The following is a 20,275-nucleotide window of genomic DNA, read 5'->3' on the forward strand; positions in this document are numbered from 1 at the left end:
AGAAGAAAAGAAGGAGAGGAGAGAGAAGAAGAAGAGAAGAAGAAGAAAGAAGAAGAAGAAGAAGAAGAAGAAGAAGAAGAAGAAGAAGAAGAAGAAGAAGAAGAAGAAAGAAGAAAGAAGAAGAGCTTCTCTGCCCCAGGCTGAGCACTGTATGAGTCTGAGTATAAACATAAACATTTAGAAGGCTGCTTGACAGGGTATCCACTGTGAGGGACAATAGTCTGCTCTTCCTTAAACCCATGGCATCTCCATCAATAGGCTTATATTATTACCAGATAGGTCTCAAATCACAAAGTGGTTGTTTAGACCCCAAATAGCTACGCCACTATTGTACCAGGGGGCATATCTATCCTGACAATTACCCAGCTTTAAAAATAAATTAAATTCTACGTGATTGCTATATTTCTTTGTTATTTTATAAAATAGGGAATATATGGCAGAATCACATGTTACCAACAAAATCTTAAATGTTTGTTCTCTGGCCCTTTACAGAATAAAGTTGTCAACACTTACACTGCTCTAGTAGTTTACTAGTAATATTTATCTTTGACTGCTAATTTTTTTATATTTCTGTTCATTTATTAATTTTGCCTTAATTTTTATTGTTTATTGTATTTAATTTGTTAAAGTTTTGCTTCATTTTCTAGCTCTTTAAGGCAAAACCTACACTGTTACATCAAGTCTTTTCTTACATAATTGTTTAAAGTTTTACATTTTAGCATCATCTGAAAATTTAAGTTCCGTTTTAATTTTCAACTAATTTGAAATATTCACCATTATTTTCCATTTAAAATCCTTAAGGTTAAAGAAAGTATATGGGTGCATAATAATTGCACACTTTTACGAGGCATAGTATGATGGCTCAACAACGTGTAGTGATGAAGTCAGGGTAATTATTTTTTATAACTGTTTTTTGAGATTTGTTTTATTTTTGTATATGAGTGTTTTGCCCGGATGTGTATCTATGCACCACATGTGTGCTGGTGCCTGTGGCGTTCAGAAGAGGGTGTTGAACCCCTTGAAGCTTGGGTTACAAATGATTGTGAGCTGCCATGTGGGGTACTAGGAAGCCAAACCATGTCCTCTGCAGGGACAACAGGTGCTCTTTGTCACAGAGCCACCTCTCCAGCCCTGAGGCCATCTCTTGAATATGCATCATCTCCTAGTGTTGGAAGACATGAACACAAGAAACTTTCCTTCTTTGTAAAGTACATATCGAATTACTGCAGACAACAGACAGCGCACTAAACACTGGAGCTTATTCTTCTTGCCGAACAGTATTGGGGACCCGTCATCTGACTCCTCGGTATCCCCCTCCTCCAACCCCTAACTAGAACTATTCTAGTCTCTACTTGCATCGGAGAACACTCTCAGTTGTTTTTCTATATATGGTTGAGACCAAGTAACATCTTGTTTCATCTATCTTATTTCCCTTAATATACTTCTCATATTTCCATCTATGTTGCTGAAAACTATAGCCTTTCATCCCTTTTTATAGCTGAGTAGCATTTGCCAGCGGGATGGAGACTTACCTTTCCTATTGGACCACTGTACACAGTGCTGTGATAAACACAGGTCCACACATTTCTCTTTGATCTCTCCGATAACGCCATTTGAGTTTTTTCTTGCACACAGAAGTTAGCCACTGCTGCTTAACTTCTAAAACTTTCAGCATTTCCCACATACCATGCTCTTACCAATGTCTGCTTAACACAGTAAGGGCATTTTCTGTGGTTTCAGGCTTTTTTTTTTTTTTCTTTCAGTTTTAGCTTTATTGCCCAGGGACATGGTCTACTTTTGTACTTTCACCATGGAAATATATACTCTGCTGCAGTTTTGTGTATCATTTATGAAATGATTAGGGATGGGGTGTGGCTGAGCAAAAGCACTCGCCTAGTGTATGCAGGGCCCAGGAATTCAGTTCCAGCTAAATAAACAACAAAAATACATGTTAAGTCAGACCAGAGAAATGCATTGTTTGATATTATCTATATTTATATTGTTTAAAACTCCTGAGAAAGGGCTTGTACTTTTTTTTTAAATCACATGGATTTAGTTGCCGTCTTTTTCTCTGTCGTGCTTCTTTCCCTTGGCCAGCGTTGAGTCCTCTGCCGTCTTTCTTCCTGCACTCTTCAGATTTTCCGTCTCCCGCAGTCTCCTCCCTTTGCAGATGTTCTACTCACTGTTCTGGGACACTGACTCACCCTCAAGTTATTCAGGTTTTTGTTGTAGTGACAAAATTCCTGAGAAAAATAATTTAAAAAGTGGAAAAGTTTATTTTGGCTCCCAGGTTCCATAGTCGTCTCCACCACTTTTTAAGCTATTGTGAAACACAGCAGCGTGGTCCCGGACACGCAGCGGAGCAGAGCTCCTTCTTCCGTGGTGCCAGGGAAGGGAGAGGCAGAGGACGGAAGAAAGAGAGGAGAGGGCCCTGTAGACACGATGGGCCCTTCAGGAATGCATCCCTTGTCATCTGATTTCCCCAAACAGGCCCCACTTCCTAGTGTCTCCTACCTCCCACTAATGCCACCACATTACAAACCCACAGTTGGCTGCTAATGCGTCAATTAGGCCAGAGGCTTCGTGATCTGGCTACTTGCCCCAATCCATACCTCTGACTATTCATTGACCATGCCTTTGGGAGATGTTCCACATTCAAATTGTGAGTACCCTGACGGGTTTTCCAGATAGCACGTGCTCTTTCTAGTCTGCCACCCGCCCCACCCACCCCCGGTCAGACACTGGTACTCCATATTGGTCTGTCCTCCTCACCCTGCTCAGCCTCTGATGTCCCACAACGTCCGAACTCTCTTCACGGTGTCCGGACTATCATCTTACCCGGCTAATTCTCAACAATTCTTTCTCTTTACACGACGATGTTTCTTTCCCCGCTTGGATTTACGTCCAAAGGTTGCTTTAATTACCCTGTCTAGAATCAGAGACTTGGTGACTATTTCCTGTACACGGAGGAGCTCCCTCCAGGGTCACTCTTGGTTCTGACCCTGTGCTGGGTTGAGGCCACACTGCCCTAATCTACCCTACGTGAAGGCTTGCTGTGCCTCTGTGGTGCTGTAGGGCTGAGACAAGGGAGAAAAAAATGTTACTGTTATTTTCTGGATGATATTTTTCACTGGACATAGAAGTCTAACTTGATAATTTTCTTCCCACGGTTTTTAAACGTCATCCTAATGTCTTCTTGTCCGTTTTCTGTTGAGAGGCCGGCTTCTCTGTGTATCATATTACTTTTTTGTTGTGTTTGTCTGTTTGTTTTGTATCATACTTGTTTATTCATGACGTTTTCAGGCTGACTGTCTGTGTCCTTACGAAGTCGAAATGTTGAAATCTAGTCCCCGTGTGAGGGCGTCTGGAAGTGGGACTTGGGGAGTGCCTATGTCATGAGTTTGGAGTCTTCATGGTGGAATCTGTTTAAGAGACCCCAGAGAGCTCCTTTACCTCTTGTGCAATGGAAGAGCAAGCCTCTGTGAGCCAGGAAGCAGGCTTGCACTGAGCGCCAGAGCATTGCACTGGGCTTAGCCTTCCGAGCTCTGGGGAATCCTGCTACTTAGCTGCTTAGCAGTCAGCCCAGGTTCTGGCACCTGCTATTTCAGCCCTAATGGACTCAGGCATGCCCTGTTCCCTCTGTTAATTTCAAGACCTCTTTTGTATTTTTATTTCAGTAATTTGATTATGTGTGCCCAGAGGTGGGTTTTAAACAATTATTATTGTTTATTCTGTTTGGGGTTTACTGAGATCCTTGGGCCTGTGAATTAATATTCTTCATCGATTTTAGAACAATCTCAATGGTTGTCTTCACAAATATCCTTTTTTCTTGCTACTCCAATTATACATATATTGTTTCCTTAAAAACATTGCACCGGCATTTGACTCCTATTTCTTTCTTTCTTTCTTTCTTTCTTTCTTTCTTTCTTTCTTTCTTTCTTCTCTCATTTTTGTCATGTTTTTCCCTTTGATTTTCAGTGAAAATGCCTTTAATAGTCTACAGGGTTCCAATGCTCTTCCTTGCTGTGACCGGTTTGCTATAAGCCCATTACATGAAGTCTTTAGTTCTAATAATTAGTTACTATTAGCCTAGCGTTCTATTATTATTTACATACATACATTATACAAATTCCTCTTAAAAAGAACAAGGAATCGTATTCAGTAGGTTACAGACTAAACCAAGCACAGTTCTGGCAGAGGTACAGATAGGCAATAGTAAGCCATGCATACAGTATACAGATGTAGCTATAGTATACAGCTGTATATATATATATATATAGCTAGATGTATATATGCATATATAGGTATATATAGGTGCATATATATATTAAATTTTAGGATAAAAACAATTATTTTTTTATGTAGGAGAAAAAGCTGCTTAAAGAAAATTCAAGTAATTAAGAAATTATGAGTAGAGCACAATATTAAAAAAGCAAAATATTTTGTTATTTGGAGGCACAGAAGGCTATTCCAAAGATATGCTAAAGAGCAAAATCACAAAGTAGATAAGTGATACACTTAATGACATGAACTATAAGTAACAAAGAAGAGTTAAGAAGGAAGAGAGTGTGTTGCTCACAGCAGAGTCACAGCTGGCACTGAAACAAAAAGGATGGACCGCTCAGCCGACGTGTTAGGCTCTGAGACGAGCTGTAGTTGCTGGGGGGACTACAGAATGTCCACTGCTCAAGCTGAGGGGCGCAGAGACTGTGAAGACTCTGTCCCATAGTTTCCAATAAAAGAATTCAAGATGCCCGTGCTGCAAAATACAAAAGGGCTGCTGGGCAGGCCTGTGTGTGTGTGTGGGGGGGAGTGCCCAGTGAAAAGGGAACAGAACCTCGCATGTTCACCATGGAGGGTCAAGGGTCGCCAGCATCACTAAACAATGGGCTGAGCTTTGGAGGCTGACCGATGAAGCGTCTCTCAGAGCTGTGACATTACTGCGAAGCATGCAGAGTTCTGATCTCAAAACACATTTCCCCCCAGGAAGAACCATTAGCCTTACCCATGCCCATGATGCAAAACTTGTTTATATCTGTGGCCTTGTTGGTCAAGGGAGCCAGGCAGACATCTTCTAGTTCTGGTAGTGTTAATACAACGCGGGAGATGGGGAAACAGAAGCAGCTGCAGCATTTTCAAATTTGAGTGGTGTGTGTGTGTGTGTGTGTGTGTGTGTGTGTGTGTGTGTGTGTGTGTGTGCGCGCGCGCGCGCGCTGGGTTGAGACAGGGTCTCATGTACTTCAGACTGGCCTCATACACTCTGTGTATCTGAGCTTGACCTTGAACAGCTGACTCTCTTGCCTTCATCTCCCAGTACTGGAGCTACAGGCATGTGCCACCAAACACGGCGCTGCTAGTAATTGTTTTTAAATCCGTAAATTGAACACCTGGTCGTCTCCTTAGCGCTGTGATTCTGCCACAGTTTGACTTCTACGGTGAAGTAGGAGATTCTGAAAATGCCCAAATCAGCTTTGTCTTTGTGATGCCAAGTGCTGAAGATAAAATTCCCTTTATATCAGAATGAGGAGAGCCACCGCTGCTGGAAATGAACTCAAAACAAGTTGGCAGTCAAATTTAAGAGCTACAAAAAGTGCATAAATGCATAGAAAATGGTTAGGTATTTAAATTAATATCACCTCTGAGACCACCATTGTTTCACAAGAAGCAATAAACTTATAAAGAAAAATTTTTTTTTATAAATACTGGCTTAATCTAGAGACAATTTCAAATAAAAATATTACTGGTTAGAGTTAGAATGGAGGCATGTGCCTTGTGAGTGAGAGCCTCATAAGGAATGCACTTGGGTTGGGAGAGGCTTCTCTGGTTTACTGAAAAAAGAAACAAGCAAAAACTGTCTTGTTTCAGATGCGCTTAATCAGTATCCTAGGCTGTGGTCACAGGCCTGCGCATGGCATGCCTTACAGAGTGCCTCTGTCAGGGAGATTGCAACACACCATGACAGGCAAGGCAGTGAGCTGAGACATTCTGACAAGAAACTTAGGGGAAACCAGTAGATTCGTAAAAGGAGGGGGTTGGTTTTTTATTTTTGTTTTTGTTTTTCTCTTTTCCCAAGACATGGTTTCTGGCTTAGCCATGGCTGTCCTAGAACTCACACTGTAGACCATGCTGGCCTTGAACGAAGAAGAGCTCTGCCTGCCTCTGGAGTGCTGAGATTAAAGGCGCGTGCCACCACCGCCCAGCCCGTTTTGCTTTCCTGTTTGTGTTAAGGCATCTCCTGTGCAGTCTCAGTTGGCCTGGAACTCCAGATCTTCTGCTTCAGGTCTCCCAAGTCTGAGATTTTCAGGTGATGTGCACATAGGCCCGGAACATTGGATCACACTGGCATTGCCAGCGAAGAAGAGCGGCTTCCCTGTGCTCTGTAGTTGCATCATCTCTGAGCACTTGGTACATACGCACGCACTTGTTTCAGCAGTGGCTCCTGGTCCTTCCCCAGACTGTACTTCTCTCAAGGACAGTTAGCATGCAGCTAGTCCTCCTCTCTGCAGACTCTGTGTTGAGGACATCCTGTACCCTATTAATAAGTAAAGATGAATTACAGGGGCTGGAGAAATGGCTCTGCCGTCAAGAGGACATGCGGCTCTAGGAGAGAATCTACATTCAGTTCCTAGCACTCATGCTGGCTCAGCCACCTGGTAACTCCAGCTCTGGGTGTATCTGATGCCTCTGGCCTCCAAGGACACCTACACTCATGTGTACCTATCTCCCCAAATTAAAAAGGAAAGTCTTTAAAAGTTACGACCACCTTTTCATTTTTATACTCTGAGGTTTGGTCATGGGAAGACACAGAATATTTCTGAGCTATTTAGGGCATATGTCTGGCTGAGGTCAGGAAAGGTGACAGTCTGCATTTATTTATATTATTATTATTATTATTATTATTATTATTGTTGTTGTTGTTGTTGTTGTTGTTATTATTATTATTATTATTGTTATTACTACTATACATGGGGTCTCAAGGCCCTTCTGCTTCGGCTTCCCAGTGCTGGTGATGACATGTGTTGCCTCCCCGCCCCATGCCCAGCTGCAACCTGCCCTCTTATCCTGCGAACAGTTGTTCTTTTGGCATCTCTTTATGCCATGTTAGTGTACTTTTGTGCTTTGCACCAGTGATGATGCTGTCATCAAATGCCCCTAAAGAAGAGTCTGAAGCATCATCCAGAATCTGTAGGCACCAGAAAGCTGCACTGTGCCTTTCAAACACTCACACTTGATGAACGTTGTCTGAGGGCGAGCTAGAATGCTGTGCGATATTTGCTCAGTAGCTATCATTTTAAAACATACGTAGGACAGGATTTGTCTGGTCAACTAACGAAAATGCATGCGTGGGGCAGAGGCTCACAAGAAGAAGCCTTTTTGCACCAGCCCAGCCATTCAATATTTGCTCATGTGATGCTTGTGGTGATTTTTGAGAACATCGTGAACTCTAGTAAGGAGAGTTGAATGTAGTTATTATTTCTGAATGCCTAGTCCTTAGTGTTTAATAAATAGTTACGAGTTTTATGAGCAATCGTTTGGATAAGAGAATTGGAAGGAGTAAATCAGTTTTTTTGGAAAAAAAAAAAAAGTTAAGGAACTAATACTACCCAGGCACCAGGGAGCCATGGGAAATGATTTAGTCCTGAAAAGATCTTTTGATTGTGAACTGCTGAACAGGGTTGACGGGTCACTGTTCATAGGGAGTGTGTGCAGAAGTTCTGTGCAAGCCTTCCAAGGGACGTGTAGGGGGAATGGGAGTGGAGAGAGGCTAAAGACCTCAGACCAAGGCATGTGTGTTCTGCAGCAGAGCTGATGGCTGAGCGAAGACCAGGAACAGGCAACAGCGACCCCAGGCTGAGGAGGGTGCATTCATGTGTGAGGGGCGGGGGATGGGTGCGTGGGGGAGGGCTAACCTGTGCGGTTTGCTTCCCTTGCCTCAGTCCCATTTGGTTTTGGCGTTTTTCTCACACCATGCTATTACTCTTCTTCTATTGAGACTCTGAGACTACAGAGTGAAAGAGGGGAACAGTGGATCCCCTTTTACCACGGACAGCAAAATTTTTGTAGCTAATTGCAAAATTTTGTTTGGGGGAAAAAATGTCTTAGGTGTGTGTGTGTGTGTGTGTGTGTGTGTGTGTGTGTGTGTGTATGTGTGTGTGTGTGTGTATGTTCATGCATGTGTATAATATATACACATGCTCCTGTGTGTGCACATGTCAGTATGTATTTGGAGGATAGAAGTTGACATAGACTGACTTCCTGAATTGCTTTTCTCCTTATTTATTTTTAATTACAATTTACTTTAAAAAATAGGATGTATGCCCATGTGTGAGTGGCCATGTTCCATAAGAGATTGGTAGATCTCCTGGAGCTGGAGTTACAGGCAGGCAGTTGAGAGCTATCCAACTTGGGTACTAGAACTGAACTGGAGACTTCTGGGAGAGCAGCAAGGGTTCTTTAGTGCTGAGTGACCCTCAGTAGGAGGAGCTATTTTCTTAAGAGCAGTTCCTAAAAAGAAAGAGAGGGAGTGGGGGTGGGGAGGAGGAGATGGGGATCAGTTTCTATCTTACCATAGGCTGTTTGCATCGTTTCACAAAGCTGCCTATGACCCGCCTGGAACTGTTGGATAGTACAGATTCTTCCCCTGGCAAACTCATCTGGAGTAATCAAGAACCGTAGATTTCTTCAAATGTCAACTGTACAGGAAGAATTTGAATGGCATTTTAAAAGCTATAGAATTTTACTCTGTTTGGGCCTAAATGCTGCATGTGTTCAACTGAACTGGAGATTAAAAGTCAAAGGAATTGTGACGGTCCTTATCTTTCCTCATCTGCTTTGAGTTTAATGCATCTCTGTGAACAAAGCGGTATTTGTGAAGGACATTAAGGCTTGTTTGGCCTTCTGCTCCAGCCCCAGTACTCTGTGGACCTTATTGCAAGGCTATGTTCCCTGCGCTGATTGATACATAAACAGAAGACAGATGGCGCAGAGATGGCTCTGATGATAATTCATTTTTCAGCTAGTCATGAAGATATTTTGATTACAGTGTGCTTAAGTAATTACAACACTGTCGGCTGTGCTAGGCTCGCTGAGAGGGAAGCACATGGAAAACAAGTTATGTGTTATTTGTGCCCAACAAAAGATGCAGTGTGCTGTGATGACTTTAAGTCCTAATGCTAGATTAGGACTGAAGGAGTTTAAAATATATCAGACTGCAAGGTAAGTCAATTAAACACAGGCCAAATAAGAAAGGTATGGGCACAACTCTGAGGCAAACGTATTTTGCTTTGCAGAGTATTTAGATGTTATTATGTGGAAGAAACCAGTATTTTTACATAAAGTTAACAGTCTGTGTACAGCCAATTAAGACATTATGTGGCTTGATTTTAGTTTCCATGAGTCATAATTATCATTCAGTGTGCTTTCCGAGTCATGAAGCTGAAATCAGTGGACTTGAGCATTCAATAGCGCATATGTCCAGCTGTTCTGGGAGTACTGATCAAAAGAGACCCCAGAAGAATGTCTGGGGGGAAACTAGAATTGTGTGAGCCAGGGGGCCTCTTGAATTTTCCCACCTGTTCCCAGACTATAGTTCACACCACTGTTTCTGGCTTCTCCGCAGGATAATTGATCGCTTAGATGGAGTTCGGCTGTTGTGGTCCCTGCTCAAAAACCCACACCCAGATGTGAAGGCCAGTGCAGCATGGGCACTCTGTCCCTGCATCGAAAACGCAAAGGTAGAAGAGATTGCACACTGGTTTGTTCTAGAACTTCTGAACACTTGAAAAGTGTCAGTACAAGCTAGACATTTATATGAACTCACTTTCAGTCAGATTGATCTTGTAGAAAAGGACAACTAAATATTTATGCTTTCTTCTGGTCGTTTGAAAAATAGCACACGAACCTAGACAAAAGTAGCAGCAATGTAGTCCTGTGCTTGTCTTTGAGGGCATGAGACAGTTGACTGCATTGCATTTGGTGGCTGGTTTCCCAGGGTTACAGCAGCAGGAACAGCAGGGTGTCCTCGCAAAGATCACTTAACAAATTAATGGCAGGATCAAAAGTTTCTCCATTTGTTAGAGCAATCTATTTGTTAGTTACTTTGGTTTTCACTTGTACATTTTATTATTTTCTTCAAGTATCTCTTTTCAGCCTGCTTCTCTTATTGTGGCCCTGGGATGGAGTCTGGGTCTCATGAGTACTATGGAAGTGCTCCACTACTGAGCCTCTCTTTTTTATTTTCTTTTGCTCACTGCCAGGCTGACCTCAGCTTATAGGCAGGCCTTGAACTTGGAATCCTATTCCCTCAGCCTCCTGAGCAGCTGTGACTTTAGGTATGTGCCACCATACTCAGCCTGCTTCTCTTGCCTTTACTTCACATTTTCTCTTAAAGACACTAAATATTTTCAAAGGGATTAATTTCTATAAAGATTCAATGGCCTAAATGTGAAAAAAAAATGAGTTGTGAGGTTGGCAAGGAGTAGATTTTTATTCTGCTGCTATAAAATCATTAATGAACCATATTTTTATAACAGTAGAAATAAATGAAAAATGATAAAGGTATCAAGTGTTCATTTAGAGGAAAATGGACATTAGGATAATAGCCAGCTCATACTGCATTAAACAACACAGCAATACAAAATAAATTTATTTAAGCAATGCGGTCATCAGTGTCATCATGTCTCACAAAAGCTGCAGTAGGCATAAATATGCTTTCTATTAAAACACTAACAAAAATGGAATATAAAATTTAAATATTACTTAGGAAGCAAGAAAGTAGCCTATGGGTTAAAAATTATTACATCATGTGCTTGTAGGGTAATTCTTTTTCTTCTTCTTTTATTTTTTCTTTTCTTTTTTTCTTTCTTTCTTTTTTTTTTTTTTTTTTTTTTTTGTTGGTTTTTGGCTTTTTGAGACATGATTTCTCTGTATAGCCTTGGCTGATATGGACTTGCTTTGTAGACCAGGCTGGCCTTGAACTTACAGAGATCCGCCTGTCTCTGCCTCCCCTCCCTGAGTGTTAGGATTACAGTGTGTCTGCCCTGCTATAGGGTAACTCTTTGCAGTTCCTTCATCTGTCGTCCCAGCCCCTCATTTATAAATGTTCATAAACAATAAAACAATAACAAAATGTTTAAAAAATTTTAATGGGGCTTGGTGTGGTGGCATCATTGGTATTAAAAGACAAATCAAGATTAGCAGAACAAATTTTAGAGGATACAGAGATAATGTAAGGTGTAGAATATATTCTTAAAAATTTTTAAACTTAATATATTTGGAAATATCCAATGGAGAACACTGTGTCCAAATATACCTTACAACAAAAATTCTGAGTAAGAAAAGGTTTTATTTTTGTTGTTGATTTTTTTGAACAGTAACTTGTCAAAACAAGCCCAGCATGGTAGCTCACACCTGTAATCCCAGAGCTTGGGGAGCCTGAGGAAGGAGGTTCACCATGAGTTCAAGGTCAGCCAGGACTATATATTAAGACATCAGCCTGGGCTATGAAATGAGATCTTATCTCAAAAAAGCTTTCAAAATGATCTAATAAAACAATCCATTTAGTAGAAGGAACATTCCTCCTAAGGCTGGTATGGCTGGATACTTTTCTGGGAGATAAAGTCTAGTAATAGCCTAGAATGTAAGAAGTAAAAAGAAGGTAGGACATAAAGGCACGGGACAAAGGGAAGAGGAAACTGAGGAGAAAGCTCAGTCATTGTTGCTTGAAAAAGTTCCATAGACGAGGCACTCTCGAAACTGGAAAGATCTACAAGTGCCAATCAGGGAAACGAACAGGCCACTGTCTGTATACCTTACAGAAATGTAAACATTCTATCCCAGAAATTAAAGGAACAAAAGAAAACAATCACACTACCATTAGGCTTGACAACACTTTTTTGTAATTTTTCATTAATTCTTTGAACATTTTATATAATGTGTTTTAGTCATATTCCGTCCTCCTTCAACTTCTCCCAGATCTACCCCCTTCCACACCCATCTAACTTTGTGCCCTCTTTTCAAAAAATCCATCAAGTCCAATTTGTGCTGCCTATAATGTCCTGAATGTGTGGCTTTCCCCTTGAACATGGTTGACCAACAAGGGGAAACACCCTTAAATAAATTTATTCTTCCTTCCCCGGCAGCTCTCAATTGACAAGTTTTTTATCTAGCTGTGGAGTTTCATGCCAATACCCTGTTGCATGCTGGGATTTTGTGTGGCTTGAATTTGAATGCTGTCACAGCTGCCATAAGCTCATATGGGGAACCGCTCTTCTGTGTCCAGAGGCCACTACTTTCTTGTACTCATCCTCTGCCTCAACTCTCACAGTCTTTCTGTCTCCTCTTCCACGATGATTCCTGATCCTTGGGAAGAGGAAGTGCAGCATAGATGTTCTATTTATGGCTGAACATTTCATAGTTTTTTTTTCCTGCATCATGAGGGGTTGTGGGTCTGTGTCCATCACCATCTACTGAAGAAAGAGAGTGGAGACACGCTTTATCTATGCTGATAAGGATAAAGTCATTAATAGGGAGTTTAATATGTACACTTAGCAGAGGAATAGCTATAGATTCTCCCATAGAATCTGGCCACAGATTCTTGGCTCTGATAATAGTGATCGGTATGACTTTCACCTTGTGCAGTAAACTTCAAATCCAATCAGAAACTGGCTAGCTACTCCCATGACATTAATGTCTTTGTTGTACCAGAGTCTCGTCAAGCCAGTCATCATTGTAGCTCTCGAGATTTCACAGTTAGGTAAAGTTGATTGTTTCTTTTCTCCTCTGTTAGCATGCGTAGATCCTGCCAGCACTAGGAGAGCTAGCTAGCAGCGATGAAGAAATGGCAGCTTAATTCATGCACATTCTGATTCAAGTCTGTAGTGTCTCCAGCAATTACGTATGGTCTTACCGTCATGCTCTGGAGCATAACGCAGATCATCACCAATAACCTGTAATGTCTGGGATCTCTGAGAACTCACTGGCCAACATTCTGAAAGAGGTAACCCATTATCAGCACTGAGCTTTTAGCCTGTAGTATCTAGTAGGAGCTTTGTTGGCCTGTTATAAGGTAACTCCATTTAAACTCTTTTTATATATGTGTGCATGTATATATTTCAGAAACTTCTACAGTAGTAGATTTCCATATGCTTTTTTCTGAAGCTTTAATCTAAGTTATCTTTTCTATACTCTACCCCAATTTAACTCTTCCTGTTTCATTAGTTCCCTTTAAGTCTTTTACCATTGCATTTTATCTCCCCTCCCTTGAGATCCGTCTCCTCGGGCTTTTACTAATGTTTATGAAATGCACACATATCTGAAGACTCAAATAGAACATCACAAAATAAGAAAAATCACATTTGTCTTTCTGGGTCTGGGCTATTTTTATTCAAAATGATTGTTTCCAGATCTACTCATTTACCTGCATACTTTATAATTTCATTTTTATTAGTAGCTGGGTAACATTCCACTGTTTTAATGTACCTCACGTTTTTATTGTCACTTTATCAGTTGATGGATAGCTAGGCTGTTTCCATTTCCTATTTTTAAGTGAGCAAAATTGGCCATGGATGAGCAAGTGTCTCTGTAGTACGATATAAGGGTGCTTTGGATCATGTGGTAAATTCTTTTTAGCTTTTGGAAGAAACTCCGCACTGATGTCCTTAGTGGTTGTAACAGTCAGCACTTGCACCAGTAAGTGAGTGTTCTTCTTTTCGACACATTGATAGCAGCATTTATTAATGATCATTGTTTTGAGCTTAGCCATTCTGACTGGGATAAGATGAAGTCTCAGAGCAGCTTTAGTTTGTGTTTCTTTGATGGCCAAGGATGTTGAACATTAACAAAAAATTCCCATCCATTTGTGGTTTATCCTTTCTAAACTCCGTGTGCCATACCACTCCCCATTTAATTGGGCACCTTGTTTTCATGATGCTCACGGATTCTTTGTTTTGGTGTTTTGCTCTTAATTCTTTGTATATTCTATATAGTAAGTAACCTCCTGTCAGATGTACAGCTGATAAAGACTTCTCTACGCTGTGGCCTGCCACTTCATTGGAATTATAGTGCCATTTGCTCCACAGAATCTTTTTAACTTAATGAAGTCCCATTTATTAATTGTTAGTCTTAATACCTATGCTACCAAGGGTCCTGTGCAGAAAATCCTTTCCTATGTCGATGAGTTTAAGAACATTCCATACTTTCTCCTCTATCAGATTCAGGTATAAAGTCTTATTTGAGATCCTTGGTATTTCTGGAGTTGAGTTTTATAAAGAGTGATAGATAAGAAATGAGTTTCCTTCTTCTGTACATAGCTGTTCAATTATCAGCACCATATCTTAATATGTAGTCACTTTCAGAGAAATTTCCATGGACTGCTGAGAAGAATGTGTGGGTGTGTTCTTTGCTATCTGGGTGGAATGTTCTGTAGGTATCTGTTAGGTCCATTGATTTATGTCACCAAACTCCACAGGCTTAGTTTTCATCCAGATGATCAGTCTGTATGTATGAGTGGGGTATTGAAATCATGTACCAACACTGTGTTGGGGTTAATATGAGGTCTTATCTTTAGTAATGTTGCTTTATGAAATTGAATGTTGCCGTGTGTGGTGTGGATATGTTTATGAGTGTAATATATATGTACATGGTATGCATATGTTTATGGGTGTAATATACGTGTATATGGTGTGCATATGATGAATGTGGTGTTTATGTATATGGTATTAGTGTAATTTATACATTGTGTATGTGTTTATGGGTGTAATGCATATGGTGTGTATATGTAATGGGCCTACCTTTATAAAGGCAGGTGACTTGACTTTTTCTGCAGTTTTCGATACATTTTTTATTATGTTTTTAACATTTTAACCAAAATGTGTCATAGAGAATTTCTTTTCTGCTCTTTTCTACTTCTAAGATTTTATATTAATTCTTAGTGATCACTGAAAACACCCAGTCTGATGGGTATGCCACTATTTTACACAGCTCCCTCATTCATTAAGGGAGAGGTATGTATGTCTATCATCTACTTGTATTTGTTACTTACCTGACCATCATCTATCTATTCAACTGTCTACTAAATTATCATCCCTCCATCTATCATCGGCCTTTTATTATATAGACAGAGGCAGAGCGAGCTCTGCTGTTATTTCTCTAACCAGAACTTTCCCCACGTGATTACACCCAGCTTTGCATTTTTAGCCAGAGTTTTGTACACTATTTTATGGTGTGTAGATGAGTTGAAATTTTTTGCTGATCATATCATAAATCCCGAGGGATGGGTAAAGAACTTGGCTGGAGTGTACCAGGGCTTTTAGTTTGCAGTAAAAGAAGGGAGCTGGAAAAAACCTGGCAGATGCTTCCTGCCCACTCCCCTCCCTAGGTCTGCCCCTGGCTCTGTTGTCTAGTAGGGAGCATTTTGCTCCTTTATTCATGTGGTATGGAACCTGCTTTCAGTTGTCACAGGTAACACTTTTGCAAGCAGCTTTAGATTTACTTGCCCTGAAGTACAGGATTTGGAACCATTGTGAAATTAGTAACCTCACTGTTTGGATTCATGGCTCTGACAGTCATTGACAGTCATAGATCAGAGCTGAGGGACAAGCCCCAGCCCCTGCTTTCAGACAAGCCATTGCTATGCCAGGAACCTTGCCATGCAACTCAGATGTCATGAAACCCAGGGGAAAGGTAACTGTCCAAAAGAGATGGTGCCTATTTTTGGACTGCTAGAACATATTCATTAGAATAAGCGATTGATTACTTATTCAAGAAAGTGAGATGTTAAATTTGCTTCTAGTGAATGTTTTATGTGTAATTAGAAACTACTTAACTTCTCTGTATCCATGAGGCAGCCAGTCAGCAGGGGCCCAGAATCAAATCCTTCTGTAATGAGTTGTGGATGACTGAGGTAGTGATTTATAATACATGCTGGCACTGCACTTGTGCTACAATTTTGCAATTATGATATACATAAACAAATGTGCTGGATTTTTAAGATAATAATAAAAATTATTGACCTTTTCAGCAGCACACAAATGTCTTTTTCCTCCATGTATGTATGTATGTATGTATGTATGTATGTATGTATGTATGTTTGTATGTGTGTATGTATGTATGCTTGTATGTATGTATGTATGTATGTTTGTATGTGTGTATGTATGTTTGTATGTATGTATGTATGTAATCACTTTACAACCTGATCCCAGCCCTCTCCCTCCTGTCCTCTCAGTCCCACTCTCATGTCCCCTCTCCTTATCAGAGAAGTGGTGGCCCCCAAGGGGTACCAACTCAACCCTAGCACTTAATCACAGCAGGACTAAGTGCACTCTTTCCCACTGAAGCCAGAAAAGGGAGCACAGCTACACGAAAGGGATCCACAAGCAGGCAACAGAGTCAGACAGCCTTTACTCCCATTGTTGGGGGACGCACATATACACATCTGCTTCAGAGGTGTAGGGAGCCTAGGTCCAGCCCATGTATGTTCATTGGTTGGTGCTTCAGTGAGTCCCCATGGGCCCAAGCTAATTTACTCTGTAGGTCTTCTTGTGGTATCCTTGACCCTTTCAGCTCTTCCTATCCTTCCTTCCACTCTCCCACAAGACTACTCTCAGAAGAGAGTTATGGTAGGCTACTGTCTACAAGAACACAGCAGAGTATTATTAATAGTATCAGGGATTGGCTCTCTTCCATGGAGTGAGTCTCAAGTTGGGCCAGTCATTGGTTTGTCATTCCCTCAGTCTCTGCTCTATCTTTATCCCTACACTTCTTATTGGCAAGAAAAAATTTTGGATGGAAGGTTTTATGGGTGGTGTTCCCTCCCTCTACTGGAAGTCCCACCTAGGTACAGGAGGTGGTGAATTCAGGCTTCCTATCATCCCACTGCTAGTAGTCTCAGCTAGGGTCATCCCCATAGACTCCCAGGAGCCTCCTTTGTCTCACAGATGCCCCTCCTGCTGATTTCCCTTCTCTCTGCTGACCCTCCTCATCCATCATAACCCCTCGCTCTCCCCACACTGGATCCCCACCCCTTTTACCCTCCACCATCCCCTCTCCCACCCAGATCTGTCCTTTCATCTACTTCAGATAACTATTTTCTTTCTTCTTCTGAGTGAGATTCAAATATCCTCCCATAGGTCCTCCTTGGCTTCTTTGTGTCTGTGGATTATAGCATGGTTATTCTGTACATTAAGGCTAATATCTACTCATAAGTGAGTACATACCATCTGTGTCTTTCTGAGTCTGTATTATTTCACTCAGGATGATATTTTCTAGTTCCATCTATTTGCCTTCGTTTATAATAGCTGAGTAGTATTCCGCTGTGTAAATTTACCAAAGTTTCTTTATCCATTCTTCGATTGAGGGACATTTAGGTTATTTTCAGATTCTGGCTATTATGAATAAAGCTGCTGTGAACATAGCTGAACAAATCTCCTTGTCGTGTGGTGGAACATGTTTCAGGTATATGCCCAGAAGTGGTATAGCTGGGTCTTGGCAGTAGTACTATTTCCAATTTCCTGGGAAACCTCCAGACTGATTTCCATAGTGGTTGTACAAGTTTGCACTGCCACCAGAAATGGAGGAGTGTTCCTCTTCTTCCACATCTTTGCCAGCATGTGTGTCGAGTTTTTTTATCTTAGTCATTCTGTCAGGTGTAAGATGGAATCTCAGAGCCATTTTGGTTTGCATTTCCCTTATTGCTAAGAATGTTGAGCATTTCTTTAAGTTCTTTTCAGCCATAAGAGATTCCTCTGCTGAGAATTCTCTGTTCAGCTCTATACCCCATTTTTTAGTTGGATAATTTGGTTCGGTGGTTTATTTCTTGAGTTCTTTATATATTTTGGATATTAGTCCCCTATTGGATGTAGGATTGGTAAAGATATTTTCTCATTCTTTGGGCTGTTGTTTCATTCTATTGACAGTGTCCTTTGCCTTACAGAAGCTTTTTAGTTTCATGAGGTCCCATTTATTAATTGTTGATCTTAGTACCTGAGCTATTGGTGTTCTGTTCTGGAAGTTGTCTCCTGTGCCAATGAGTTTAAAGCTCTTCCTCACTCTCTTCTATTAGACTTAGTCTATCAGGTTTTATGTTGAGGTTTTAGATCCATGTGGCCTTCTGTTTTGTGCAGAGTGATAAGTATGAATCTATTTACATTCTTCTACATGCAGACATTTGGTTATATCAGCACCATTTGTTGAAGATGCTTTCTTTTTTCCATTGCATGGTTTTGGCCCCTTTGTCAAAAATCAAGTGTCCATAGGTGTGTGGGTTTATTTCTGGGTCTTTGATTTGATTCCATTGATCTACCAGCCTATTTATATGCCAATACCATTTGGTTTTTTATTACTATTGCTCTGTGGTACAGCTTGAAACCAGGGATGGTGAAACCTCCAGAAGTTATTTTAATGTACAGCATTGTTTTCACTATTCTGGGTTAGTTTTTTTGTTTTTCTTTTCTGTTTTTCATATGAAGTTGGAATTGCTCTTTCAAAAAGGACTGTAAATAATTGTGTTGGAATTTTGATGGGAATTGGATTGTATCTTTGGATTGCTTTCGGTAAGGTGGTCATTTTTATAGTTAATCCTACTGGTCTATAAGCATGGGACATCTCTCTATCTTCTAATATCTTCTTTAATTTCTTTCCTCAAGGTCTTGAAGTTCTTGTCATACAGGTCTTTCACTTGCTTGGTTAGAGTTACAGCAAGATATTTTATGTTATCTGTGGCTACTGTGAAGGGTGTTGTTTTCCAAATTTCTTTCTTAGCCCATTTATCATTTGTATACATGAGGGCTACTAATTTTTTTTAGTTATTTTGTATCCAGCCACTTTGATAAAGGAATGTATCAGCTATAGGAGTTCTCTGGTAGCACTTTAGGGGTCACTTATGTATCCTATCATATCATCTGCAAGTAGAAATACTTTGACTTCTTCCTTTCCAATTTGTATCCACTTGATCTCCTTTAGTTGTCTTATTTCTCTATCTAGGACTTCAAGTACTATATTCAATATAGCAGCCTTGTCTTTTCCCTAATTTTAGTGGAATTGCTTTAAGGTTCTCTTCATTTAATTTGATTTTGGCTATTTGCTTACTGTATTTTGCTTTTATTGTGTTTGGGTATGTGCCTTATATCCCTGATCTCTCCAAGACTTTTATCATGAAGGGGTGTTGGATTTTGTCAAAGGCTTTTTCAGCATCTAATAAGATGGTCATGTGTTTTTTTTTTTTTCCTTTTGGTTTGTTTCTATGGTGAATTACAATGATGAGTTTTCATATGTTAAACTATTCCTGCATCCTTGGGATGAAGCCTGCTTGATAATGGTAGATGGTGTTTTTGATGTGTTCCTGAATTTGGTTTGCAGGTATTTTATTATTTTACATCAGTGTTCATAGAGAGAATGGCCTGAAATTCTCTTTCATTGTTGAATCTTTGTGTGGTTTAGATAGCAGGGTGACTGTGGCCTCATAGAATGAGTTTGACAATGTTCCTTCTGTTTCTATTTGTAGAATAGTTTGAAGAGTATTGATATTAGCTCTTCTTTGAAAGTGATAGAATTCTGTACTAAAACCATCTGGCCTGTTTTTGTTTTGTTTTGTTTTGCTTTTGGTTGGGAGACTTTTAATGTCCACTTCTATTTCCTTAGGGGTTATAGCCCTGTTTAAATTTTTACATGATTTAACATTGGTAAATAGTATCTATGAAAAAACCCATCCATTTCATTTATATTTTCCAATTTTGTGATATACAGGTTTCTGAAGTATAACCTAGTAATTCTTCTTCTTCATTTTTTTTTAAAACCTAGTGATTCTTTGATTTCCTTAGTGTCTGTTGTAATGTCTCCCTTTTCATTTCTGATTTTTTTAACTTGCATGCTGTTTCTCTGCCTTTTAGTTAGTTTGGCAAGAGTTTGCCTATTTTGTTGATTTTCTCAAAGAACAAGCTCTTGGTGTTGTTGATTTTTTGTATTTTTCTCTGTGTTTCTAATTTATTGATTTCAGCCTTGAGTTCATTTACTACAGTCTACTCCTCTTGGGTGTGTTTGCTTCTTTTGTTCTAGAGCCTTCAGGTGTGCTTTAAATTGTTAGGATGAGATCTCTACAATTTCTTTATGAAGGCATTTCATGATATTAGCTTTTCCCTTAGCATTGCTTTCATGTATCCCATAAGTTTGGGTTTGTTGTGCCTTCATTTTCATTGAATTCTAGGAAGTCTTCAATATCTTTACTTCTTCCCTGACCCCAGTGGTCATTATCAGAGAGTTGTTCAGTTTCCTTGAGTTTGTA

The 20,275-nt window shown here is 40.2% G+C and overlaps 1 protein-coding gene across 1 annotated transcript in view; it reads left to right on the forward strand.

Moving 5' to 3' along the window:
• Window positions 1-20,275, forward strand: part of Odad2 (outer dynein arm docking complex subunit 2) — a 154,255-nt gene that overhangs the window by 72,581 nt on the left and 61,399 nt on the right. The window contains exon 16 of the mRNA XM_051151159.1: window positions 9,620-9,734. Within this exon, the coding sequence (XP_051007116.1) occupies window positions 9,620-9,734 (115 nt within the window). The remainder of the gene's footprint in view (window positions 1-9,619; window positions 9,735-20,275) is intronic.

Source organism: Acomys russatus, chromosome 9 (assembly GCF_903995435.1).
Source record: "Acomys russatus chromosome 9, mAcoRus1.1, whole genome shotgun sequence".
Classification (NCBI taxonomy): Eukaryota; Metazoa; Chordata; class Mammalia; order Rodentia; family Muridae; genus Acomys; species Acomys russatus.